Below are 23,096 nucleotides of genomic sequence, written 5' to 3' on the forward strand. Positions count from 1 at the left end.
GCTTCTTGAGGCCGTCGGCGATGCCCGAGGCAGAGAAAAGGAACAGAAAGGGGGGACCGAGGCAGCTGAGAGGAGAGCAGGAGGGAGGCGACACTTACTGTTTGTCTTCAACTTCCCAGGCTCGCTGCTGCGGCTGCCCGCCTGGTTGATGGCCTTGACGATGAAGATGTACTTGGTGCCGCTCTGCAGACCGTGAACGGTGTAGTGGTTCTGCTTGATGTTGGGTACGATCATCCAGCTGTCGGCAGAGTTACACAGACCTGCAAAACCAAGCAGAACACGGTGCGGTGCTTTGGCGCAAGCGTGGGGCGACGTCTGCGCGACTCTGAGTCTGTGTAATCGGGGGTTACGTGAACCACAAGTGGGGTGCTTGGCCACTTCTGAGAGACCCCTAGTATGTTCCAATGCTCAGTCTCCTGCCTACGGGAGGTGATCAACCTGTATTTGTTATTATATATTCCTATTGTGTGCTCTAAATGGAAAAACCAATTACAACTATTATCTTGCAGGGCGCCTGGGTGGCTCAGTCGGTTAAGCATCTGACTTCAGCTCAGGTCACGATCTCGCGGTCCGTGGGTTCGAGCCCCGCGTCGGGCTCTGGGCTGACGGCTCAGAGCCTGGAGCCTGCTTCGGATTCTGTGTCCCCCTCTCTCTCTGGCCCTCCCCTGTTCATGCTCTGTCTCTCTCTGTCTCAAAAATAAATAAACATAAAAAAAAAATAATAATAAAAATAAAAAAAATTATTATAACACAAATTCCGTTCAGCGTCAAGAGCAGCAAAGGCACTTCTGTCTGGTGTCTTGTGCACGTGTGTGTGTGCGACGTGCTGTTAGGGGCCGTGGTGATGTAAAGAAAGCAGCGGGTTCCCGCCGGGTCCGCTCTCTGCACCCTCACCCCACACTCTCGTTACGGTGACCCTTAAAATTTGCACCTCGTCAATCGTGAGACTCAGGAAAGTGAGAAGAGACCTGAATCACGGATGAGAAGCTGACCGTGCTAATGTACACGTAGTAGATGGCATTTTTGCCTCTAATTCCTCACCCTGCCCCGGATCCAGGCCTAAGTGACTTCGCACTGGCTCGCTCCCCAGATGGGATATATCGCCCTACGACACGGCCTTCGATGTGGCCGTGTGATTGGCTGCAAGGGCAGGCATTACAGGGCCTTGAGACTTTGTGTTGAGCCCTTGTGCCTCTGCCTTTGCCACGGGGAGAACATTCCCCAGATAGCCTGCTCATCGCAGCAGGAGGAGAGATCTAGGTCACAGCTCTACAGGCAGCCGGTGCCGGAGGGAGGCCAGCAGGGCCTGGCCCAGCTGCTGACAGGGGAGCTGGGAAAATGATCACCGGGGCTGTTTGCGTTGCAGACTTAGTGTGGCCGTAATTAACCAAGTCAGGAGCCTACGAGGGCTCCCTACGAGAACCCCGAAGCAGGCAGCTGAGGGCCCAGTGCGGCTCTGAGAAGAGCAGGAACGGGGGGTTGTGACCAGCTGCATTCCCTGGCACGGCTGGTTTCAGGGTAGAGTTTCGGCTGCATTCTGCAGGATGTGGGTTGGGGGGCAGGCTGAGGATTTATGATGCTTGGAAGAACATGGAGGGAAAAGGAAGCCCGTTTTGTTTTGCAGCTGGCTGATGCTGAAAACATCTCTTTGGTATTGGGCCCAACTCTCCTCTCTCCACCCATCAATCTCCATCCACTCTAAGAGAACATTTTCCCAGCCCCCCCCCCCCCCGCGACTGGCTGTCATGAAGTTTCCTGGCTCTGGTGAATTTCCTTCACCATTTCTTGGTAGAGGGCTGGGCCCCTCCACTTCCTGAGGGGCTCCCAACTCCCCCCACTCTTTCCCTTTCAGTGGATTTGCAAGTCAAAGGGTTCGTTCTTTTGATCTTGAGGCAATTTATACCTTACCATAATCCCAAGAAGCAGTCCCTTAATCTTTCTTTGGTCTCACCTCTTTGAGAATCTAATAAAACATTTCTAAAGAAAGAAAAGTCACATGTGCATTTCCATACCAACCCACAAATATTTGCATAGCATTCCAAGGTATTCACAGCCCCATGACATCTGTCTTTGAATCCTACTAAATGCTTTCTCCAACTCTGGAGCTCAAACTCTGGAGCTCAAGCGTTCCTGGTAGTCTCACAGTTGGAAGGAACCCTGAAAGCATTTTGTCAAGTGTGAAAATTCACCTCATATGATTTGTACCTTAGGTGCATAGTATCTTTAGACACACTTCAGTGAGTCATAGATATATACATGGCCCTGTGAGTTTTCTGTCACCTCTTTTCATCCCCACCTGCGAACATTTCACCAGGAGGACTGCCAGACTTGATAAAGCCAGCGAAAAACAAGGGAACAACGGGAAACTCACAGAACGGGTTGAGTGGGTGTCGGAGACACGGCAACTAACAACCATCCACCCCACTCCTCCCCCCAATTTCCCCCTGACTCTTAGACCCAGGAAAACACGCATAAGTGGTTCAGCGACATGGGACTCTCCTTACTACGTATCTTTTTTGATACTTTCTCACCTTACTTTTTCCTTGAATGTAGCTGCAAGAAACTCAATGCTTCTGGGTAGCGGCATGGCCAAATGAGAGATTTCGATCCAACCAAAGAAGGGCCATTTTGAACGCTGAGCTCTGGGCCCCGAGCCTGTCTAACTCACTCTAGACATTTAATAATAATCTTACAATAGCAATAAAACAAAAACAACGAGCTTTTCTATTGCCTGGGATAATCTACTCATATGCCTAGACCTTTGTCAACAGCAGTCAAGCACGAACGAAAACAATAACAGCATTCGGGAGAATCAAATGAGAATCCTATCAATGTCACTGCGTTTACACCGGTCCCGTTTAATTGCCTACGTTACAATAAAATGGGTATTGTGGTCAAAGAAAGCGAGTGTAAAAATGTTTCAATAAACTTTACATCACTGTACAACCGAAAAGCTGGGCCTCATGTGGTGGGGGAACGCTTTCAACAACATCCTAAAGCAGACAGCAACTTGGCCTATAATCCAGAGTCTTAACCCAGCAAAGATTTAATGTTTCAGAACGCTTTCCCGAACAGGAAAGGGACCCTGACCATCCTGATTATTTTGAAGAGGTCACTAATTTTTCTCCTTGACTATTAAAAGAACAAAATGTCTACGGCGTAGTAAAATTTGACTGGATGGCTTTGCGCTGGGACAATCTGCTTTCGTGAACACTCACTAGTCCTGTTTAGGCTTACCTCTGTGTTATCATTATTGCAGGGGCAATAACCGAGGAGTTGATTAAAAATGCCAAGAAAGCAACACCGACCGCTTTCTTTTGGGGGCTGGGGTAAGGGGGTGGGTGCCTCAGAGTACAAAGCCATTGCGTGGCTAGTGTCGGTCTTGTGCCAGACCTCTCTGCCCCGATACCCCACCGTGTCGGGACCGTCGACCGGGTTTTCTTCACCTCTTTATGAGACACCCATGCAACCATCCCGACAGAAACTTCCCTCGTCTCCAAATTCGTTTTCAATCGTCTTCGAGGGCATGCCACCGTTCACCTTCTCTAATTCAGCTTGAAGTATTAAAACAACAATGGAACTTGGAAGATAATTAGTTCATAATGAAACTTAATTGAGTTTTTCAATTTTATACATTTTGTTCTCATTCACAACGGGTCAGAAGCATTTCCCTACATAATGCCGCTCATGACAAGATCCTAATTACATTTGGGATTTCAGAGCCTTGTATAGCAACTGTCATCTCGCAGTAAAACATTATGTATAAAACATGATGCAACACGGACACCCTTCCGAGAGGCTGTGCACCGGCTGCTAACATCCTTTGTTTTTTTTCACAGATTGGACAGAAGTGCACATTCTTTTCCTCCTTCTCTATCTGTTTAATAACTTTCACGAATGTTTTCAAAATGACTAAAATTAATTAAATACAGATAACTGCTTTGCCATGAACACTTGGAGAAATGCATCTTGTGACTTTGGCTAGTGATAAAAATAGGCTGCTGGGAAAAGGCCCCATTTAAGATTGCAAATGGTGCATTGGAAGAAGTTCTGGAAGAAAACATGAAAAACGTGGCAAAATTAAACACATATCTACTTATCAATAAGCAATTCATTAACATCTGCAGTCGCAAGTCTGTTAATAAAAATGCGTGATAAAAAATTAATAGCGTCATTAATTTTGCATTTGAATATATGAATTTGATTAGGGAGAGCCTTTTTATAAGATTAAAAGCTGCACAGATCTTATCTAATTCTCCTTCACCAAAGTCAGTTGTGGGCAATTAACTAGGATTTATTCTGACAAGTGAAGGCACCGGTGACCTAGCCGCACAAGGAGCCAGGACCAGTTTGGGAGTATAATGCCTTCGAATTTTCCGTAGAGTTTTATTGTTAGATCTTGTCATTCAATGTGACATCTGCAAGGGATATTCCTCCAAATGGTAGGACAGATGGACAAACAATATTCAGGGAAGGGCTTTCACGTGACGATTGTGCAAAATGCTATCGCGTAGACAATCCAAATGTCATGACAGACATTTACCATATGACCAAAAATACTAGCTTTTTATTGTTTTTAAAGGTTCTTTGGTTTCTGTTTTTAACATCTATTTGTTTTTGAGAGACAGAGAGAAACAGGGTGCCAGCAGGGAGGGGCAGAAAGAGACAGAGAGGGAGACACAGAATCCGAAGCAGGCTCCAGGCTCCGAGCTGTCAGCACAGAGCCCAACGCGGGGCTCGAACTCACAAACCGCGAGATCGCGACCTGAGCCGGAATAGGTCACTTAACCCACTGAGCCACGCAGGCACCCCCAAAATATCAGCTTTTTTTTTTTTAAATGCAATGACGGGCGACTGTAGTCTATATTTTCGTACGAATAAGAACTTTGAATATTTATGTGCCAACACTGTGGCAAATGCGGGGCTAAGACCTACACTTTTGTTATCTCAACCATGTGAAGGTAAAACATTACCTCTTCTTACAGATGAGGAAACAGATTCAGAGGACGTTAGACGATTTGCCCCCAAATGATGGAGCTAGTGTGGCCCAAAGTTGGGATTCAAATCCAGGTCTCTCTCAGTCACTACAAATACGTATAATAGTTAAGAAGAAAATAATTTGAAGATCTTTGCATCTCACTTGCCTTTTTAAAATATTTTTTAATGTTTACTTTTGAGAGAGAGAGAGAGAGAGAGAATGCCAGCAGGGGAGGGGCAGAGAGAGAGAGGGAGACAGAGAATCTGAAGCAGGCTCTCTACGCTGTCAGAGCAAAGCTTGACGTGGGGCTCGAACCCAGGAGCAGTGAGATCGTGACCTGAGCCACGGCTGGTCGCTCAAGCGGCTGAGCCACCCGGGGGCCCCTCACTTGCCTATTTATCTAAGTTTATTCTTTTCTTGTTACAACTTGATCCTGTAGGCCTCAGGGCTTCACTATACCGGCTCAATGGACACTCAAGGGACAAATAACTCTCGAGACCAACAAACGGATGAGTGTACCCCCATTAGACGAGCACCTACAGTGTCCCTGCTTTCCATCCGTCCTGGGAGAATGGCCTTTTTGGCACCTGTGCGTTAAATAAGCAAGGTCGGTCATCTTCGTGAAGTCATTGCCACGTATTTTCTTGTGGCCGCTGCTCTTGGGGAACAAAACACCTTCCCTGGAATCACCAAGCATAAAGCTATGGATTCAGGAGTGCTGTTGCCACTGGATTTCCATGGGCATGGCCTTCGCTCCTCTATTCCACTTATATGTCTTGTTGGGGTTTTATTTTTCATGCCAACAGCACGGAAGCCAAGTTAGTCACAGCTTAGCCACCCGAGAAGCCCTAAGTTTCAAGCAACAGATCTCTTCTTTTCATTCTGGGGATGGAGGGAGGAGAAGGCGCCTGAGCGGGACTGTGGGAGGGCGCTGTGTGCCCCGGCCGAGCAGCCGGACCAGGACGGAGCCTCACCGAGGTCAGCGGGACCTTCTAGCGGACTCCCACCGGATTCCGGACACACAAGCAATGCATGTGGATTGTCATCCGCCACCTAGCTTCTGCGGTTGCTGGCTGTTCAGCAGAAGCCAACTGATGCAAAGGCCCGCCAGTCCAGGCCAAGGTGCTATGTACTGTCCAAACGCTCATAATCATTTGATTCAAGACACCTCAGGAAAGACATAACTTGGGTAGCCGCCGTGGTTCTCACTCTACTGTTCATGATTTTGTGCATTTCTTTCTCCTTGAGTGTGAGCAACACCTGTGAGCTGCTTTTAACCAAGAGAATATGGCAAAGGACAAAAGCCTTACCACCGTTATCATCGTTAACGCTCCTGGTGTTATATTATATGGCAAAGGTAAAGGGAGTCTGCAAACGTACTTAAGGTCCCTAATCCGTTGTCCCTGAGTTCATCAAAAGGGAGAAAATTCTGGGTGAAAAAAGCAAGGTAAGGAGCCGTGTATGGCATGTTACCTTGTGCGCCCCTAAAAAGGTATTTCTCTGTGACTGTGAATGTATACGCACGCCCATCTATTAACAGACCGTCCCAGGAAAGATGCATGTGAAATAGAATTGATGTAGTGGGTAACTTTGTTTTTTTTTTCTTAATATTTTTCTTTTTTTAAAGTTTATTTTGAGAGAGAGAGAGAGAGGGAGAGCATGTGAGCAGGGGAGGGGAAGAGAGGGAGAGAGAGAGAATCCCAAGCAGGCTCCCGCTGTCAGCGCAGGACCTCACATGGGGCTCGAACTCACGAACCACGAGATCATGACCCGAGCCGAAATTACGAGTCAGATGCTCAATCGAAGGAGCCACCCAGGGGCCCCACAGCGGGTAACTTTGGAACTGAGGTGGCTGGCGTATTGAAAAGCATCCAATTTTCACTAGATACATTTTATACATTATTATACAGTGTTCGTGCATTGCTCACTAAAAAGAAAGATTTTAGGGGCGCCTGAGTGGCTCAGTCGGTTAAGCATCTGACTTCAGGTCATGATCTCGTGGTTCATGAGTTCGAGCCCCACGTCGGGCTCTGTGCTGACAGCTCAGAGCCTGGAGCCTGCGTCGGATTCTGTGGCTCCCTCTCTCTCTCTCTCTGTCCCCTCCCCAGCTCATGCTCTGTCTCTGTCTCTCAAAAAATAAATAAACGTGAAAAACAATTTTTTTTTTAAATAAAAAAAGAGAAAGATTTTAGGGAATCAGCGTTGCTTCATGATTTGTGGGGGGCATGTAGGGCTGGGGCTGGGGAGCGAAACCAGACGAATCGAAAATCCTGATACCCCCGTGCCTCTCAGATGTGCCCCCAAAAGCACTCCAAATAGCTGAAGATAGTAACGGTGTTCCCCGGGGATACGGGTGAGAGGTGAAGTCTTTCTGGAATCATCTTCTCCTGCCCTCGCCTTCTGCGGCGCTAGTGCCCTTGGCGGGTCCTGGCCAGCTGTGCCTCCGTGAATTACTACGGGCCTCCCGGTTCACGTCTCTGCTTCTAGTGTTGCCCTGTCCCACTCCCTCGTCCCCAGCACTGCCCGACACGGCTTCCAACCGATCAGATGGCAGTGCGGCTCCGCGTGACGCCCAAGCCCACAGGGGGAAAATCCAACACGCTGTGGCCGGGTCTTTACTGCGGGTTAGGATTTAGAGACTGATGATTAAGGACACGTGCTTTCCGGAACCAGACCTACTCGGGTTTGAGTCCTGGTTGTACTTCCCCGTCTTCACGTCTCCCCGTCTCCCCCTCCTCACTCAATTCTCCAGCCAGGCTTTCGTAGGCGGTGTCTCCGAAAACGCCTGGCCATTCTAGGTCTCTACAGGTTTGCGCCTGATCAGGTGGCTGCCTGGCGTCCCCTTACCGCTCTGATACATACCCACTCTCTTCCGAGACTTAGGCCATCGTCTCCCCCAAGACGTTTTTGTTACACCTGTCGCTTCTGCCCTCTGTTTCCCCCCCTGCTCGGGCGGCTGGCCAAAGCTGTTCTCGACGTTTCACGGTTTTCCCCCTTACACGTTCTTGGAAAATGGTAAGATTTTAATAAAGCTTCCAAGGCAGGCCAATTAGGGAGGGGAGGGTCCGAGGGGTGAGGAGGGAAGGCTGGGAAACGAGGCGCTAAGGAAGCTGGGCGGTCCATTTGTTGGCATGAGCCAGTGACCTTCAGTTACTCAGAAGCAGGGCTCTTCGCCCATCACTCTTTTAATTAATCCTACACCTGATTTCTTTGTTAAGCATCACACAGTCTCAGAACTGTGTCAGAATTACACGTGCGAGGAAAGAACAGCGTGGCGAAGCCGAGAAGAGGTTTACATAATAACAGCACATTAAGTTGATACTGAATTTTTCAAAACACTTCTTTGTTGAAAAGTGGCTTCTATTCTATTCTATTCTATTCTATTCTACTTTGACATGCTCTATTTTAATTTGCTGAAGAGGCTTCAAACTTGCTCCCCTGAAAAGTCACTTCCTCTGGTCCTTTTCCATTTGCTCAACTCAATTGAAACAGCTGCGGGGGTGGGGAGGAGAGATTCCTTTGTGATCACCTCTCCGGCCAGCAACTGGGGCGATGTGAGATCATCACATTGTCTCTGATGCCAAATATCTCACGGGCCCCAGGGAGAGAGGGGCCTCTCCGTGTTTCAAGGAAGGGCTGAAATGCTTCCCAGGTGGGGCCAGTTACTAACATTGCTTGCCTCTCCATTTTATTACATTCTTTTTTTTTTTTTTTTTTTTTTACATTGTGAAACAACACTCGAAAAAGTACATGAAACTAAATGTATGATACAATGACTAAACCATGTGACTCCCGCCCAGAAAGTAGCCACCCCGCTTTTATCTCTAGCTGTTACACGATCATATGCATCTCTAAGCAAAAGAGTTTCCTTTTATCTTTAAGTTATGAACGTACAAATGGACTCGTACTGCGCGGATGCTTTGGTTTCCTGCTTCTTTCTCTCACATGTTTGTAAGATTCATCCATGTGGTTTGCTAGAGATCATTAATTTCCGTCGCTATTTGGCCAGCTAGTTTTGCTCGTAGAGCACGAGCGAACGCCATCATCTTCTTGGTTAGGAAAGGCAGCCAATAAATACCGTGGATTCTTTCCTCCCTTGTCTTCCCCTGATGCTTAAATTTAGAAACGCAATCTATCCGGAAACAGTCACCAAACAGAGAGACCGATAGGGTGCGCAATACTCACTCACGACATTGGCTTGCCCGGTGAATATGGTGTATTGGAGCTCATAGGAGACCACACTGAATTCATCATCGGACGTCCAGTGAACGGTGATGGTGTCATAGGAAGCTGTGCAGAGCTCTTCTCTAATTGTGGGAGGGTTGGGAGCTGTGGGGATCAAGAATGCTCATCAGCAACGAAGCAGGCACCTCTGGGACACGTTGCAGAGGAGATGCGTGACAGTCAAAGCAGGCCTTTCTGGACAGGTCCATCAGGACCACCGTCCTAGAGACGGTGGCCCCAATCCAAAGCACATTTGGTTGGCTGGTGATCGCTGTGATTTCTAACAGGTAGCGTGACTTCGGCCCTCCGGGAGGGACTTGTCTCTATCGTGAAAGCACGTTGAGGAGACTAAGCAACTAATACTCTTGTCCATGCAAGAAAACATGTTCGGCAGAAAGTAAACGAGATGAACTTTTGGGATTTCATCCGTATGGGGGGGATGGCAAACTTTTTCAGTAAAGGGCCAGATGGTAAACGTTTTAGGCTTTGCAAGCTCTATGGTCTCTGTCACAACTACTCACCTCTGCCTCTGCACTACAAAAACAGCCACAGACAATTCAGACTCAAACAGACATGGCCAGGTGCCAGGAGAACTTTCGTTACAAAACCAGGTGGGCGCTAGATTTGGCCTGAGAGCCAAAGTTTGCCAACCCCTGAGGTATGTGAGGCCACGTACTTTATGAAACCAATTGGAAAAATACTGATGTTCGTTATGCCATAACAAACCTACCGAGTAATTGTTTGAAAATTTTCTTTCATTAGATGTTTTTTTTAAAATTTATTTATTTTTGAGAGAGAGAGACAGAGACAGAGACAGAGAGAGCAAGCGAGTGCGTGTGTGTGAGCGGGGGGAGGGCAGAGAGAGAGAATCCCAAGCAGGCTCCGCACTGACCGCACTGTCAGTGCGGAGCCTGACTCGGGGCTCGAACTCACGAACCGTGACATCATGACCCGAGCCGAAATCAAGAGTCGGACACTTAACCGACTGAGCCACCCAGGTGCCCCTTTCATTAGATGTTTCGATGCCTTATAAAAAAAAAAACCCTTATTAGTGTGGCCCTATTTTCTCCTCAGTTTTTAATTTGTAGGTGATATTTCAAATTAAGAAGGACATGATGAACAATCGATCATATCTAAGAAGTACATTTTCCTTCCCCGAAGAAAACACTGGAGAAGGCTGCTATTTTATGTCTTGAACACAGTCTGGAGCAGAGAAGTCTAAATCCTACCAAAATAATTATTTTAAGTTGATTTAAAACCTACCGGCTTGATTTCAGTACCTGGTTTTATGAGAAGAGTTTGTGAGCAAGAAAAAGACTAGGCAGTGAGTGCTTTGCACCGGCAATAATCTTTTAGAGCAGGGGTTGGCAAACTATGGCTCTGGGCCAAATCTGGCCCACTGCCTACTTTTGTAAATAAAGTTTTATTGGAACACAGCCAGGCTCATTCATTTACGTATTGTCTGTGGCTGCTTTTGTGCAACAGCAGAGTTGAGTAGTTGGGACCATATGTCCTGCAAAGCCTAAAATATTTACCATCTGGCCCTTTATAGTCAAAGTTTGCCAACCCCTGGCTTAGAGAACTGATCCAGGCCTTTATTTCCACTCTTCTGGATACTAGAACCTAACTTCAAAAAAGGAGAAAATTGCAGCATTCTACAGATCGGTAGCAGCCTCAGTTTACATCACTGCAGAGTTCTTTCTTGCTTTAAATTGCGATTACGATTGATGAGGCCTGAACAAACCCAAAGAAGGAGAAAAGTTTATAAACATGGCCAATTTAAGACCCTAATTGTTTTCGTATTCTTCCTTTTGCCACCTGACGGTGTATTCAGGACGAATACGGTAGGCGGCCAAGTATGAAGTACGTTCGCTGTACAAAGTCACATAGACCGGCTTTGTCTCTTGGTTATTGGATTCTACAAACATCATTAATGAGCACCTACCCGTGGCAGAGGCTGCATTAAGCTGTGCATTAAGACAGAAAGGCTCTGTCGAGCCTTTAAAGCATTCTCTCTGGAATATGTATTTACACACCGATCTCCTGAAGTATCCACACGCAAGACTTAGTGTCATGCGCTGGGCCTTTGATGCGCATGAATCAGCGACGCCCACCCGGAGACGCATTCTGCGGGGGAGGCCCGGCCGCACCATAAAACGTGCTTCCGATTGTCCGTGTTCGTGTGGGATCACCCCGCCTGGACCAGTGGAGAAACGCTTATTCTCCCATGATCTAAACAGTTCACGGAATTATTTTTTCCATCCACCGCTGTAGAAAGGTTGTGTTCTTTCTGCATTGCAATATATGATGAAATATAAAGAAAACTTACGCTCAAAATAAGCGAGTGGCTGGGAGGCACACGGCAGTTGCTGCAATCGGGGAGGAAATGTCACCTCTCCGGGTTATTAACTCGACATACCGCTTAGAGGCATGTCACAGGGAAAAAAAAAAAATCTTGTTTTCACAGCCACGCGGGCTAACCCTGTTTTGATTATCAGCCCAATGGGTTTGTCCTGAAAAGTCAATACCTAATTTACGGTAAATGAAAATAGCACCATGCTCCCAATTTCAATATTCATGGACCGGGTAGCAGAGCTGTTATTTTCCTGTCTCTGTCATAAACAGGACACAAGAAATGGCGGGCTCATATTCCGCAAACACTTCGTTTCCTGCTTACGAACGTCTGATAGGCTATTTGGACTTGGCAATATCAGCCAAGCATCCTACGTTATGGCCAGGATCGCTGTTATGTCTAGAAGTGGACCAAATTTGTATTTGACGTTGACAGCTAAGAAGGCATAAGAGCAGGTACCCCATGGGATCTTTCGTTTGGCAGAAACAGGCATCGGGGATGATACATGGCGTGCTTGGTACTAGTCGGTGCCAAGTGCGTTCACATTTTCTCCTTTAATCACTACTCTGGCATTGGCTTAGAGATTAGCCCGTGAAGGTGTGCCCACTGAAATACCATTAAACAATTCTTGGGGAAGGGGAGGGTACACTCAGGTCAACGAGACACTGATGTTGTGCAGAAAGGCCAAGTGCCCAGCCAAACAGTGTTTCGTTCTTCTGTGTCCTTGGCCGTGACCTTGTGACGTGGATCTGGCCCATAAGACACAAGTGGGAGTTTGCGAGACGGGTCTTCTGAGCAAGCGTCTCATTTTCCTAATAACCCAAGACAAAGCTGGCTCACGGATCTTTGTCATCATCTCCCCTGTGTCCCTCTCTTTTTGCCTGTAATTTGAGCACAATGCACGGAGGTGGGGTAGTTGTGCTGTGATCGTGTGGCGAAAAGGCAACACAGTGACGACGGCAGAGCAGAAAAAGAAGAGAGCTAGAGTCTGAGGTCGTCAGTGAGCCGCTACCCAGGCCCGGGACACACGGCTCCGTCCTCCTGTTCCCGGGATACAAACACTCCTTGATGGGTTTAGTCACTGCTAAGTGGATTTTCTGTTGTTGCCATCACACTCAATCCCAAATGATGTAAGAAAAAAGGAGCTCTTTTTTTTTAATCGGATGTCATTACGGAAAACAGCTTAGCCAGAGAAAGCACTGTCTAATGCAGTAGCCACGAGCTCCATGTGGCTGTTTAAATTTCAATTACATTTAATTACAGTTACATCAAAGCAAAAACTCGCCGCACACATTTCAAGTTTTTGATGGCCCCATGTGGCTAGCGGCTACCATAATGGACAGTGTAGATATAGAACGTTTTTATCATCGTGGAGGGTTCTATGGGGTAGTTAGTTTAGATAAATCTCAGAGTGAAAAGCTTAAAAAAGGTATTCATAAGTGTTTGAACCAAGTTTGGTTCCTTACTGCAAATGCATTTTTGAGTCACCTTCTTTGAGTGCTGTGGTTTGAAAGAATTACAGAAGATAAGAAGTTTGTGGGATGACCGCTTCCCTTGCAAATGCAGAAAGGCTAAAAACAGCGCCTTGGATTCTTGTGAAGAAAAAACCTGTCTGGGTATAACGCCCCTTGGATAGAAAACGCCTTGCTTTTGATCCACAGACTGTAAAAACAAACTATACACAATGTTCCCTTTCTCCTGCTCCGTCTTTTCCAACCACTCTCCCCCAGACACACACACACACACAGAGCTGGAGTCGAGAAGCTGATGCCATGCTAACTAAGCCAGGGATGTGGTCTCTCGAGGGCCGCCTGTCCTGAGTTTGGTGCACATCTGGCTTCACTGTATACATGGAGCTTTCCTGAAGTCATAGGCACCGGTGGCTTTGGCTAACACAAATAGAGGTCATCTAAACAGTCCACATCCTCCCAGCGAATGATTTCAGTTCTCGCTCTAGAGGTTGACAGCAAGGAAAAATCTGGAAGCGTGGTTAGGAATGGGAGGAGGCTACGGTTTTCTTTTATTGTTGTTTGCTTTTGTTTCTTAAGTTTGACCCAAAAAGCGCCTATTGGAAACATGGTATCAGGAATTCGCGTGTGATTTCTGGGACGTTTGCCACGGTGACCTTTGCCAAGATGAAATGCGGTCTTTTACGAGAAAGACCAGGAGGTCTTTGGGAGTCTGCACAGACCCAAGCAAATGCTAACTCTGCCAAGTCCTTGGCTACCTGACCTCCCGCAAGATGGGTGACCTCCGTCCTCTGCAGAATGAGGCTGACAACACTTGACCTCAGTTGGATGTTGGGAAGATTAAACAGGCTCTCACGTACAAAAAGCCGGAGCAGGGTAGACACCCAATCGAAGTTAGCTGCCAAGTTTTTCTCTGGCAAGACACCGTGAGAGTCCGATGCCTTGCTGAGATGAAATGGAACATAGCCACGCTCCCTTATGTATCCCTGCGATGGCCAACAGAGCCATTATTTGTGGTACCCACACTCTGAGAGGGAGGGAAAATGGTGGTAAGTATGTTTTCAGTTATTGAGATTCTCCTTTTTCCTCTGTTCCCAGTTTGGTCTCAGACTGTGCTGTTTTGAGTGGAAAAAAAAAGAAAAAAGAGTGCCAGAAATTGTTTATGGGAATATTAGACTCCATTCCTAAATCAGAAGCGCACCCCTCTGGTTTTTAGGGAACGGATCTGGGGGGCAAAGTATGCGTATCACCGAATGTACACAATATTACCCCCCCACACACACACGCGCAAGACATTACCTGTAAGGTAATCCAGACATTCTAGCAACTTCTTCTCTCGGGAAAAATCTAAGGCAAAGGTGTCAAAGGTATCATTGAGGTTGATTTCAGGAATTAGGACCTGGGATGATGCAGTTGCCATGGAGACTCTGTAATGTAAACAAAACAACATTTTAGAACTGTCAAGATGGCTTTCACTGTCGCTGCATAGGAATGAAAGACAATAAAAGGACAAGAAATATCATTTTAAAACCGTGCTGTTTTCACACGTGAGCCTCAGAAAGGATCTTGGAGTGGCACAGCACAGGAACACCATACTAATGAATGGAAGCTCAAAGACCAGGCAAAGGAATTGGGTAAACAGTAGAATAGCGTTCTGCCTCCCCCCGCCGCCTTTCTTTTTACCTCGGAAAAAAATTCCCCACGGAGGTGAAAGAATATTCATATTTCATGTTGCTGTGTATTTAACAGCCTGGCCCCCTTCACATCTAACCCCAGCGAGAAGCTCATAGCTCCGGGCATTTCTTCACACATCTGTCTGGGAAACGGTTTGTTCCTTTCAGACCCGACCCTGCTCTACTTCAAAGAGGAGTCTCCAACATTTCAAACTGCATAAAAGGCAGAGTGAGGATTAAAAAAGAATGTTTCCAGATATTGGATTAGTTTCATCAATTACCAGCCCCTCTCTGAAATAAACATTAAGAAAGGAGTTTTCTCCCTGGCTCGCCCCATTCTCCTTGTATTCGTTGTTTTGCCCCATATTCCCGGCAGATGCCATGAAAAATATTCATGAGCTTTCTCCCACATTCCTCCAACGGATACACCGTTTCTCCTCTTCATTTAGGGTTGCTAGTTAGAGTTCTCGTTCGTAAACTCTACGGCAAGGTACTGGTGGGTCTGACTCTCCTGCTACGTGTGAGAGATCTCGCGAGAGGCCTGTGTTGAGCTCTCAAGTTGATTTGCAAAGTTCAGTTACTAATGGCAGAACAATCTGACTAGTGAAGAACTGCAGGCGATTCTCTTAAAGGCAACACAATGGTGGCATGGGGTAGGCCACTTCTGAGCATATCAGGCTATGCCAGCCTCATAATCTTGGTGATCTGGGTATTTCATTAAGTTTGGTAAACACCACCATTTATACAAGGTCACAAAGCTGGCTGGCCCCAGCCAGGAGGAGAATTCTACTCTTCCGTTTAACCTAGAAAAATTTCAACCTCGTTACCTAAGGGGATGGAGCTCCTCCTATACCTCTTAGTGGCTCTTAAAACTTTGTGTTCTATTTTATTTCAAAAATTTTTTAATGTTTATTTTTGAGAGAGAGAGAGAGAGAGAGAGAGAGCGCGCACAAGCATGGGAGGGGCAGAGAGAGATACACGGAACCCAAAGCAGGCTCCAGGCTCCAAGCTCTTAGCACAGAGCCTGATGCGGGCCTCGAAATCATGAACTGATAGATCACGACCGGAGGTGAAGTCAGCCAGTTAACCAACTGAGCCACCCAGGCACCCCGAAACTTTGTATTTTATAAACATAATATATTTTCGGGGCGCCTGGGTGGCTCGGTTGGCTGGGCGTCCGACTTCTCAGGTCACGATCTCGCAGTTCGTGGGTTCGAGCCCCGCATCGGGCTCTGTGCTGACAGCCCAGAGCCTGGAGCCTGCTTCGGATTCTGTGTCTCCTATGCTCCCTGCCCCTCCCCCGCTCACACTCTGTCTGTCTCTCTCTCTCTCAAAAACGAATAAACATTTAAAAACCCTTAAAAAAGATAATAATAGTTACACCTGTGATGTGCTCAAAATCCTTAGAAATAGAATTTCTGTACTTGTACTTCTGGTACACTTTCAGTTCTGTGGAGGGGAGGGAAGGAGACAGGATAATTAACAATGTAATAATTGGAATGATACTGGGATCCATAGATGAAAGTTTGAAGAGGCATAAACTCTGGAAAGAAAAGTTTCTTTTTTTTTTTTTTTTTTAATTTTTTTTTTAATGTGTATTTATTTTTGAGACAGAGAGAGACAGAGCATGAACAGGGGAGGGGCAGAGAGAGAGGGAGACACAGAATCCGAAACGGGCTCCAGGCTCTGAGCTGTTGGCACAGAGCCCGACGCGGGGCTCGAACTCACGGACCGCGAGATCATGACCTGAGCCGAAGTCGGACGCTTAACCGACTGAGCCACCCAGGCGCCCCTGGAAAGAAAAGTTTCAAGTGTTTCAATGAGGGTGGAGAGTCTAAATTCACCACCTCACCTTTTCACCAAGAAACAGTAAATAGCAGAGTTACGGGATCTTGTTGGCTAAGGATTGTGCCCGAGGGAGATGGGCAAATTATTGTGACTAACACACCTGCTAATTTAGACTGATGGATAAAGGGACGGTTGCTAGGCATTTTTTACAGATGGTCAAACTGTACTTAAAAATGCTTTCCTTATGACCCATAATCAGAAAAACTCCTCAAAACTCCGAGAGATCCCAGGATTATTTAGCAAATATTTACTAAGCCCTTAAAGTATGCCAGGGGCTGAAGAGCCCGACATATTTGCATCGGTGCAGAAAAGTTAAAAGAAATGCTCTAACGGCATTTGAACTCCTCAAATAAAAATTTCAAAGCGAAACCCCAATTAGAAGGTCTTGGGCTGAGAGGACCTTAAGGCCTCTGACTCTCGCCTTAGCACTTGCCCAGTCCAGGGGCAGAAGCTTCTGTTCAGGCTCATCCAGAATAGAGTTCTCCCAAGTTTCTCCTGGTCCTATGGTCCACAGGTCACTAAAAATGTGCTTCGGTCACGTGACAGGGTTAAAAATGCCTGCCATCTTGATGGTGGGAACTTTGCGGGGTGGGAACGGAAAGGCTCAAAGTCCCTAAGCCTGAGAGGCAAAGACTGACGGCAAGAGTCTGTGGAGTTACTGCAGCCTTTAACACCTACACAGTTTTTTGATGGAAGCAAAGATATTTATCATTGGCTACAATTTCAAATTCTTCATTGGAGTGACGGGCGAGGGGAGAGTTGCCAGATTCAACATTTTAGGTCACGTTTTTATTCCCCAAATCCTTGTTGCCCATCTTCTGGCCTTTCAGATGAGATGCCCAAATCCACCAGGGCCATCAGTGTTAGGCCACTTTCGCAATTCTGTGCCTTCACAGTTGTGTGTGTGTGTGTGTGTGTATACACACATGTGTGCACACGCCTGTAGGTGCATGTGAAGCCTTGGTCATATTGAGGCAAATAAGGCCTTTGTGCCCTATGACGCTTAAAGGGGTGGACTGCACGTTACTTCTGTTTCTGGTTGTACTTTGATGGCTCTAATCTCTGTAACACTCTGTTTGCTAGGAGCCACGTGGGGCCAGTTTTCCAGAAGGTGGATGTGTCTAGAATTACACTGCTTACAGGGTTTCTGTCAAACAGTCAATGTCAGGGCAAGATGCTCTACCCTTCCTGCTGAACATCGCCCCCATGCCAGGCCCCCGACAATGGCACTTAAATGGGTCGTCTCTCTTGGGTGAGAGGGCACATCACCACGGTAAAACCCAGCGAGGTCTCATGGCAACAAAATGTGGTTTACTTGGGTCTGCTCAAGATTTCCCGGATGCATTTGGCTCTGGAATTTTGTTGTTTTAATACCAATCAACACCCTACCAGAACACTCTTCAAAAACCACTCATCACATGTGCTTAAATTCTTAAAATCAAGTGACATCTTGCCAGAGCTGACAACTGGAGCTCTGGGCTTTATATTCAGGGTAAGTCTGATGGATCCTTGAACTGCTTAGGTGTTCAAGGGCAGAGGGGTCACTCTGTGGAGTCGGACACCCTCCTAGAAGGTCTGAAAAATGGGCACTGTTGAGAGGGAAGTTTCCTTTAACCCTCCTCTTGAGAATTCGCTGCTAAAACTTCAGATTTCTCATAACCAGGAGACCAACTTTCTTACGCTTCAATTCAGTGAAAAGTTTTGCTTGACGCGATTGTGTAAAGACGCCCATGCAATCATACGAAAGACCTATACGTTAGCGTGGCTTGAGAATGCGGTATGTTATACAATCTGTTTGCATCAATTCAGTGAGTAGGAAGGACGGGAATGAGCATTTGTTGCATGTTCACCTTGGGACGGGAACTGGAATAATAGTTTTACTACATTATCTCATTTTGTCCCTGTGACAACCGCATTAGGTAGGACTCCTCGACCTATTTTATAATTTGTTCACTCATTCATTCACGTCAGGCAGTTTGCTACGTGCTGGGGCTATAATGGTGGAAACAAGATGGCCGGGGGTTCCGCCGGCTGGGAGCGTGCGAGCAAGATTAGACTCACAAGTGTTAAAGGAGCAGCCCCAATGCCGTCCGTAATTACTGCCAGGCAATGAACACAGAGCCGGATACTTGATTCCAAAGCACATGCATCTCCTACAAGGTAAAGCTTGAGGGTCTCTCTCCTTTTTTTTCCTTACTGTTTCTAAATCAAAAAGCTTTCTGCAGTTTGATTCAGCCTGTAGGTGAACATATCCACTTCAAGTGGTTTAAAGATGTCGAAAAACCTCCCCCAGGTCTCACTTTAGGAAGGCTTGCAGGATTCCAAGTTTGTTCTGGGCTTTCCACCCCTGACAAGAAGAATAAAGACGGTTGGGAAGTATACGGGTGCCAACGCCCAAGGCAGACACAATAGGAGGCAGAGAATCACGAAGTCACGTCCCAGAGTGGAATGCTTACTAAGTAAAGGATTGAAGAGTACAGACAGGCAGAGACCAGCCCCAGAAGAGACACACAAGGCAGGGCCGTACCGACACAATGAACTCTGAAAACTTAAATCCAACATACAGGATGGAGTATCAATGACGTTAAAGGCCCATTCTTAGGATAGGATATCAGCAGTATTATCAAAACTACCGATAGAGGCAGCTATTACGAGCCCACTCCTCTTAGCAGAAAATACCTCACGGATAAACCCCAAAGGATCGCAGTTAAAAAGTGGCGGTGCTAGGATCTGCCCAAGTTTCCCAGGTCCTAGTCCAAGCCCCCTGCCCTTTCCCTTCATTCCAGTCCTAGAAAGAGAAAGGCTCGGGAAGTGACCAAGAAGATTGACAAATGAAGACAGAAGAGAGGGGCTGCAGAAACGGGGGGACGAAGGATGCTGGCAAATATTTACAGGTACTATGTCTTTAAACTTTGATGGAAGTTTAGCCTTCTCATAAACAGGCGGCCGACTTTTTTATGTCTGGACTTAGTGCATAATTTTGCTTATTTACAATAATTTTAGGGGTGCTTGGGTGGCTCAGTCGGTTAAGAATCAAAGTCTTCATTTCGGCTTAGGTCAGGATCTCACCGTTCGTGAGATCGAGCCCCGCATCAAGCTCTGTGCTACCAGACAGAGCCTGTTTGGGATTCTGTCTCTCCCTCTCTCCTTCTGCCCCTCCCCGACTCACCCTGTTGCATTCCCCCCCACCCTCTCAAAATAAATAAACTTAAAAAAAATAATAATTTTATAAAAGCGCACATACAATCACAGCGAGAACTATGTATTAGTGATGCTTGAGAATATAGTATACAGTTGACCTTTGAACAATGGGGGAGGGGTGGTTAGGGGTGCTGACCCCCACCCAGTTGAAAATCCATGTATAACTTTTGATCCCCCCCCCCCCAAAAACATAACTACTAATAGCCTACTATTGACCAGAAGCCTTACCGGTAACATAAATAGTCGATTAACACATTTTTTTGTATGTCCTATGCATTATATTCTGCATTCTTACAATACAGTAAGCTAGAGAGAAGAAACTATTATTAGAAATATGAAGAAATATTATTATAGAAAATATTATTAAGAAAATCATGAGAGAAAGTACATTTACAGCACTGTACTGTATTTATTTTTAAAAATCTTTGTATAAGTGCACCTGTGCAATTCAAACCCATGCTGTTTGCGGGTCAACGGTATTATACAATTCATTTGTAGAAAGAAAACTCAAAGTCATGTTTCTGTTCTTGACGAGATGGGCTTGTTACGGGTGGAGGCGAATGGGACCAGTTACACCCTACTGGATCTGAGGGAGATCATGTGTAGACACTCATGTGCTTATGTTACACTTCAAAGGTAGGTAGGTCTTCTTCCAGAATGTTCTTTTTTTTTTTTTTAATATTTATTTTTGGAAGAGCGCAAAAGGGGAGAGGCAGGGAGAGGCAGACAGAGGATCTGAAGTGGGCTCCACGCAAACAAGCTGACAGCAGTGAGCCCGGTGTGGGGCTCGAACTCACGAACCTCGAGACCATGACCCGAGTCGAAGCTGGACGCTCAACCGGCTGAGCCACCCAGGTACCCCCAGAATGTTCTGTCTTAACTGGTATGGGGCCACATTCTCTGCCCTTGAGAATTTCTTCATATTGCACGGGATCAAATTTTTAGGGATTGCTGAGAAATGCACTTCACGGTAGCCATTTCATCTGGCCATCTCGTGATTTAAGGCTGGAGAAAAGTACTTGGATCCCAGTTGGAAATCATGACATAAGTGCAAACACTGTCTAGTAGACTGCCCGAGGCACACCGGAGTTATTAGTGGTATTTGCACTTTCTAACTTTAGGATGCATATAAAACAATTGGATGCAGTCCAGAGGAGAGCTGGGAAGACAATTAAACGCTTGGAACCTAGGAGACACGAGGAAAGAAACTGGCTTCTCTTAAGAGTAGGGAGGTGATCATTTTAAGGATATAACCAGCTGTTATCCACGTGCTTTGGAAGAGATCAGGTATCGGAACCAAGCACGGAAGAAATGTTTCTCAACTATAACAACACGGCGAGGCAGGTTCAACACGAGACCAGAGTTGTAAAGCTACTACTGTACGTTACTCTAATTGAAAGAAGAGCGGAAACGGAAATATCAATGCCTACCTGTACGCGACATTTTGAGATAGGATAAAGACCAGCATGAATGAGCTGCCTGGGGTTGTCCGGTGATTGGATTCTACTATTGCTCTGGATAAGGGGCAAGTGACTCTGAGAAGCAGAATGATTGAGAAGTCAAGGGCATTGGCAAGGCTTGGAGATATCATTTAGGTGGAGTCAGGTGCTTTTTGTGGCTCCACGAGAGCTGCTGTAGGTTTTTGCATCAGGGAGAACAAGTGACTCTATACCGATCAAGTACCCGGACCAAGGGAGTACAGACTCCCACCAGTTCTACTGCTGAACCGTGCATTCAAATAATGTTATCTTCATGTTCCCTGCCCTAGAATAAGCCACACATTTCAAAGCAAGAGGTAGGAGATTGACAGGTGGGTCCGCTCTCTCTCACATGAGTCAGCTTTGACCTTTCAGAAGAGGCGAAGCTTCTCGACCAAATAAAAACAGGTCTAACGGAAAACAACACCTGGGAGTTTGCTCTTTTTTTTTTTTTTTCCAAAGAGATGAGCCCTGAGATGGAAGGAAAGATTCCCTTTTATGTCTTTGCCTTCATTCTGATTCTTTGTTATCAAGCATACGATAAGATCAGGTCTGAGAGTCACAATAAATGCTGGTTTTGTGCCACCGTAAGCTTTCTCCCCCCAAAAAGCAAGGCTGATTTTATTCTCTCTAGCTGGTGGACTCTTGTTTCAAAGGCCTTGAACTCCAGGGCGCTGCTGAAAAGGCTTTGACATGTCAAAGGGAAGCATCTTTAGCTGGAACAAAGCTGCTCAAAGCCTCTATTCTCCCTGGTACTCAGCCTTGAAAATGAAAACAAAAGCAAGGGGAGGGCAAGGCCAACCAATCGCTCCCCAGACACAGGAGCCCAGCGGCTGAGAACTTCCCAGCAGCCCCCGCACTCACCTCTCAGTGATATTCTTCGCCGTCTGTAGGAAGCGCGCATGATCGTTCTCCTTCAGAGAGTGTTCCGCTTGGGAGATAAGTGATGCCGACCGCTCAATGCACTGCTTGCAGTTTGCAATCTGCTGAGCCAGTTTGCGGAGCCTCATCACCTTGAAAAGAGGAGATGGTTACACGGGTGGGCTCGCTTAGGGAAAACGCATCGGGCCGGACCCTTCTGATGCGTGCGTTCTGTTGCACGTAAGTTGTCCTTCAACAGAAGTCCGACAAGCAGGCAGAGACATATGGAAATCTCCGATACGGGACTCCTGGCTTAGACAGCCTTTGTCTCCTTGGAGAAGCGTTGCTAATTTGTTTTATGGGAAAACACTGAATGGCGAATTACTTCCTTGTTGATGGGGAAACAAGGTGTTGCCCCATGGTAAGTTACAAGGGTCACCAGACCTCTTCCCCCACTATTCCACTCAATTACTGAAAGATCACAGGGAATGCTGGAACTTTCTCTTATCTCAGGTCTGCAGCTGGGCCATCAAGCAAATAAAACATCTCCATAGGTGCAAACGTGTGGCTTCAGTAAGAACCATTTTCTAAAAAGTTCTTTGCAATCCATGTAATAAAATTGTGATGTGAAAACATGAGGTATTACTATTTCCCACGCGATCTAAAACTCATGTGTTAAATTCACAGAAAGAGAGCGTTTTTTCCATTGATTAATATTTTTCCTGTTGAGCAGATGAGAGAAGGCCAAAAAAAGCACAGCTGGGCCGTTTCCCCTCACTGGGAACGTCATTTCCAGGCACTTTGTGCTTACTTGATAACTAAGAACTATTTTGATAAGCGTTTCCCAGTCGGGATAAAAATGCATGTTTGGTTCCAACCTCCATTCCGATTCCTGATCCTGTCTTGCTTGAAAACGACCCTCAAACGTAATTGACCGTAACCTCTGGGGTAGGCCAAGATAAGTGCACGGTAACCCACTTGACCATGCGCTCTGGTGTTTGAAATGTGCTA

General features: G+C 46.4%; 1 protein-coding gene across 6 annotated transcripts in view; it reads right to left on the reverse strand.

Moving 5' to 3' along the window:
• Positions 1 to 23,096, reverse strand: part of MID1 (midline 1) — a 395,896-nt gene that overhangs the window by 11,968 nt on the left and 360,832 nt on the right. For all 6 annotated transcript variants that reach the window (XM_043570086.1, XM_043570088.1, XM_043570084.1 and 3 more), the window contains exons 5-8: positions 22,089 to 22,237; positions 14,324 to 14,451; positions 9,164 to 9,307; positions 99 to 260 (exon numbers count right to left, since the gene is read on the reverse strand). In XM_043570086.1, the coding sequence (XP_043426021.1) occupies positions 99 to 260; positions 9,164 to 9,307; positions 14,324 to 14,451; positions 22,089 to 22,237 (583 nt within the window). The remainder of the gene's footprint in view (positions 1 to 98; positions 261 to 9,163; positions 9,308 to 14,323; positions 14,452 to 22,088; positions 22,238 to 23,096) is intronic.

The sequence above is a fragment of the Prionailurus bengalensis genome, chromosome X (assembly GCF_016509475.1).
Source record: "Prionailurus bengalensis isolate Pbe53 chromosome X, Fcat_Pben_1.1_paternal_pri, whole genome shotgun sequence".
Classification (NCBI taxonomy): Eukaryota; Metazoa; Chordata; class Mammalia; order Carnivora; family Felidae; genus Prionailurus; species Prionailurus bengalensis.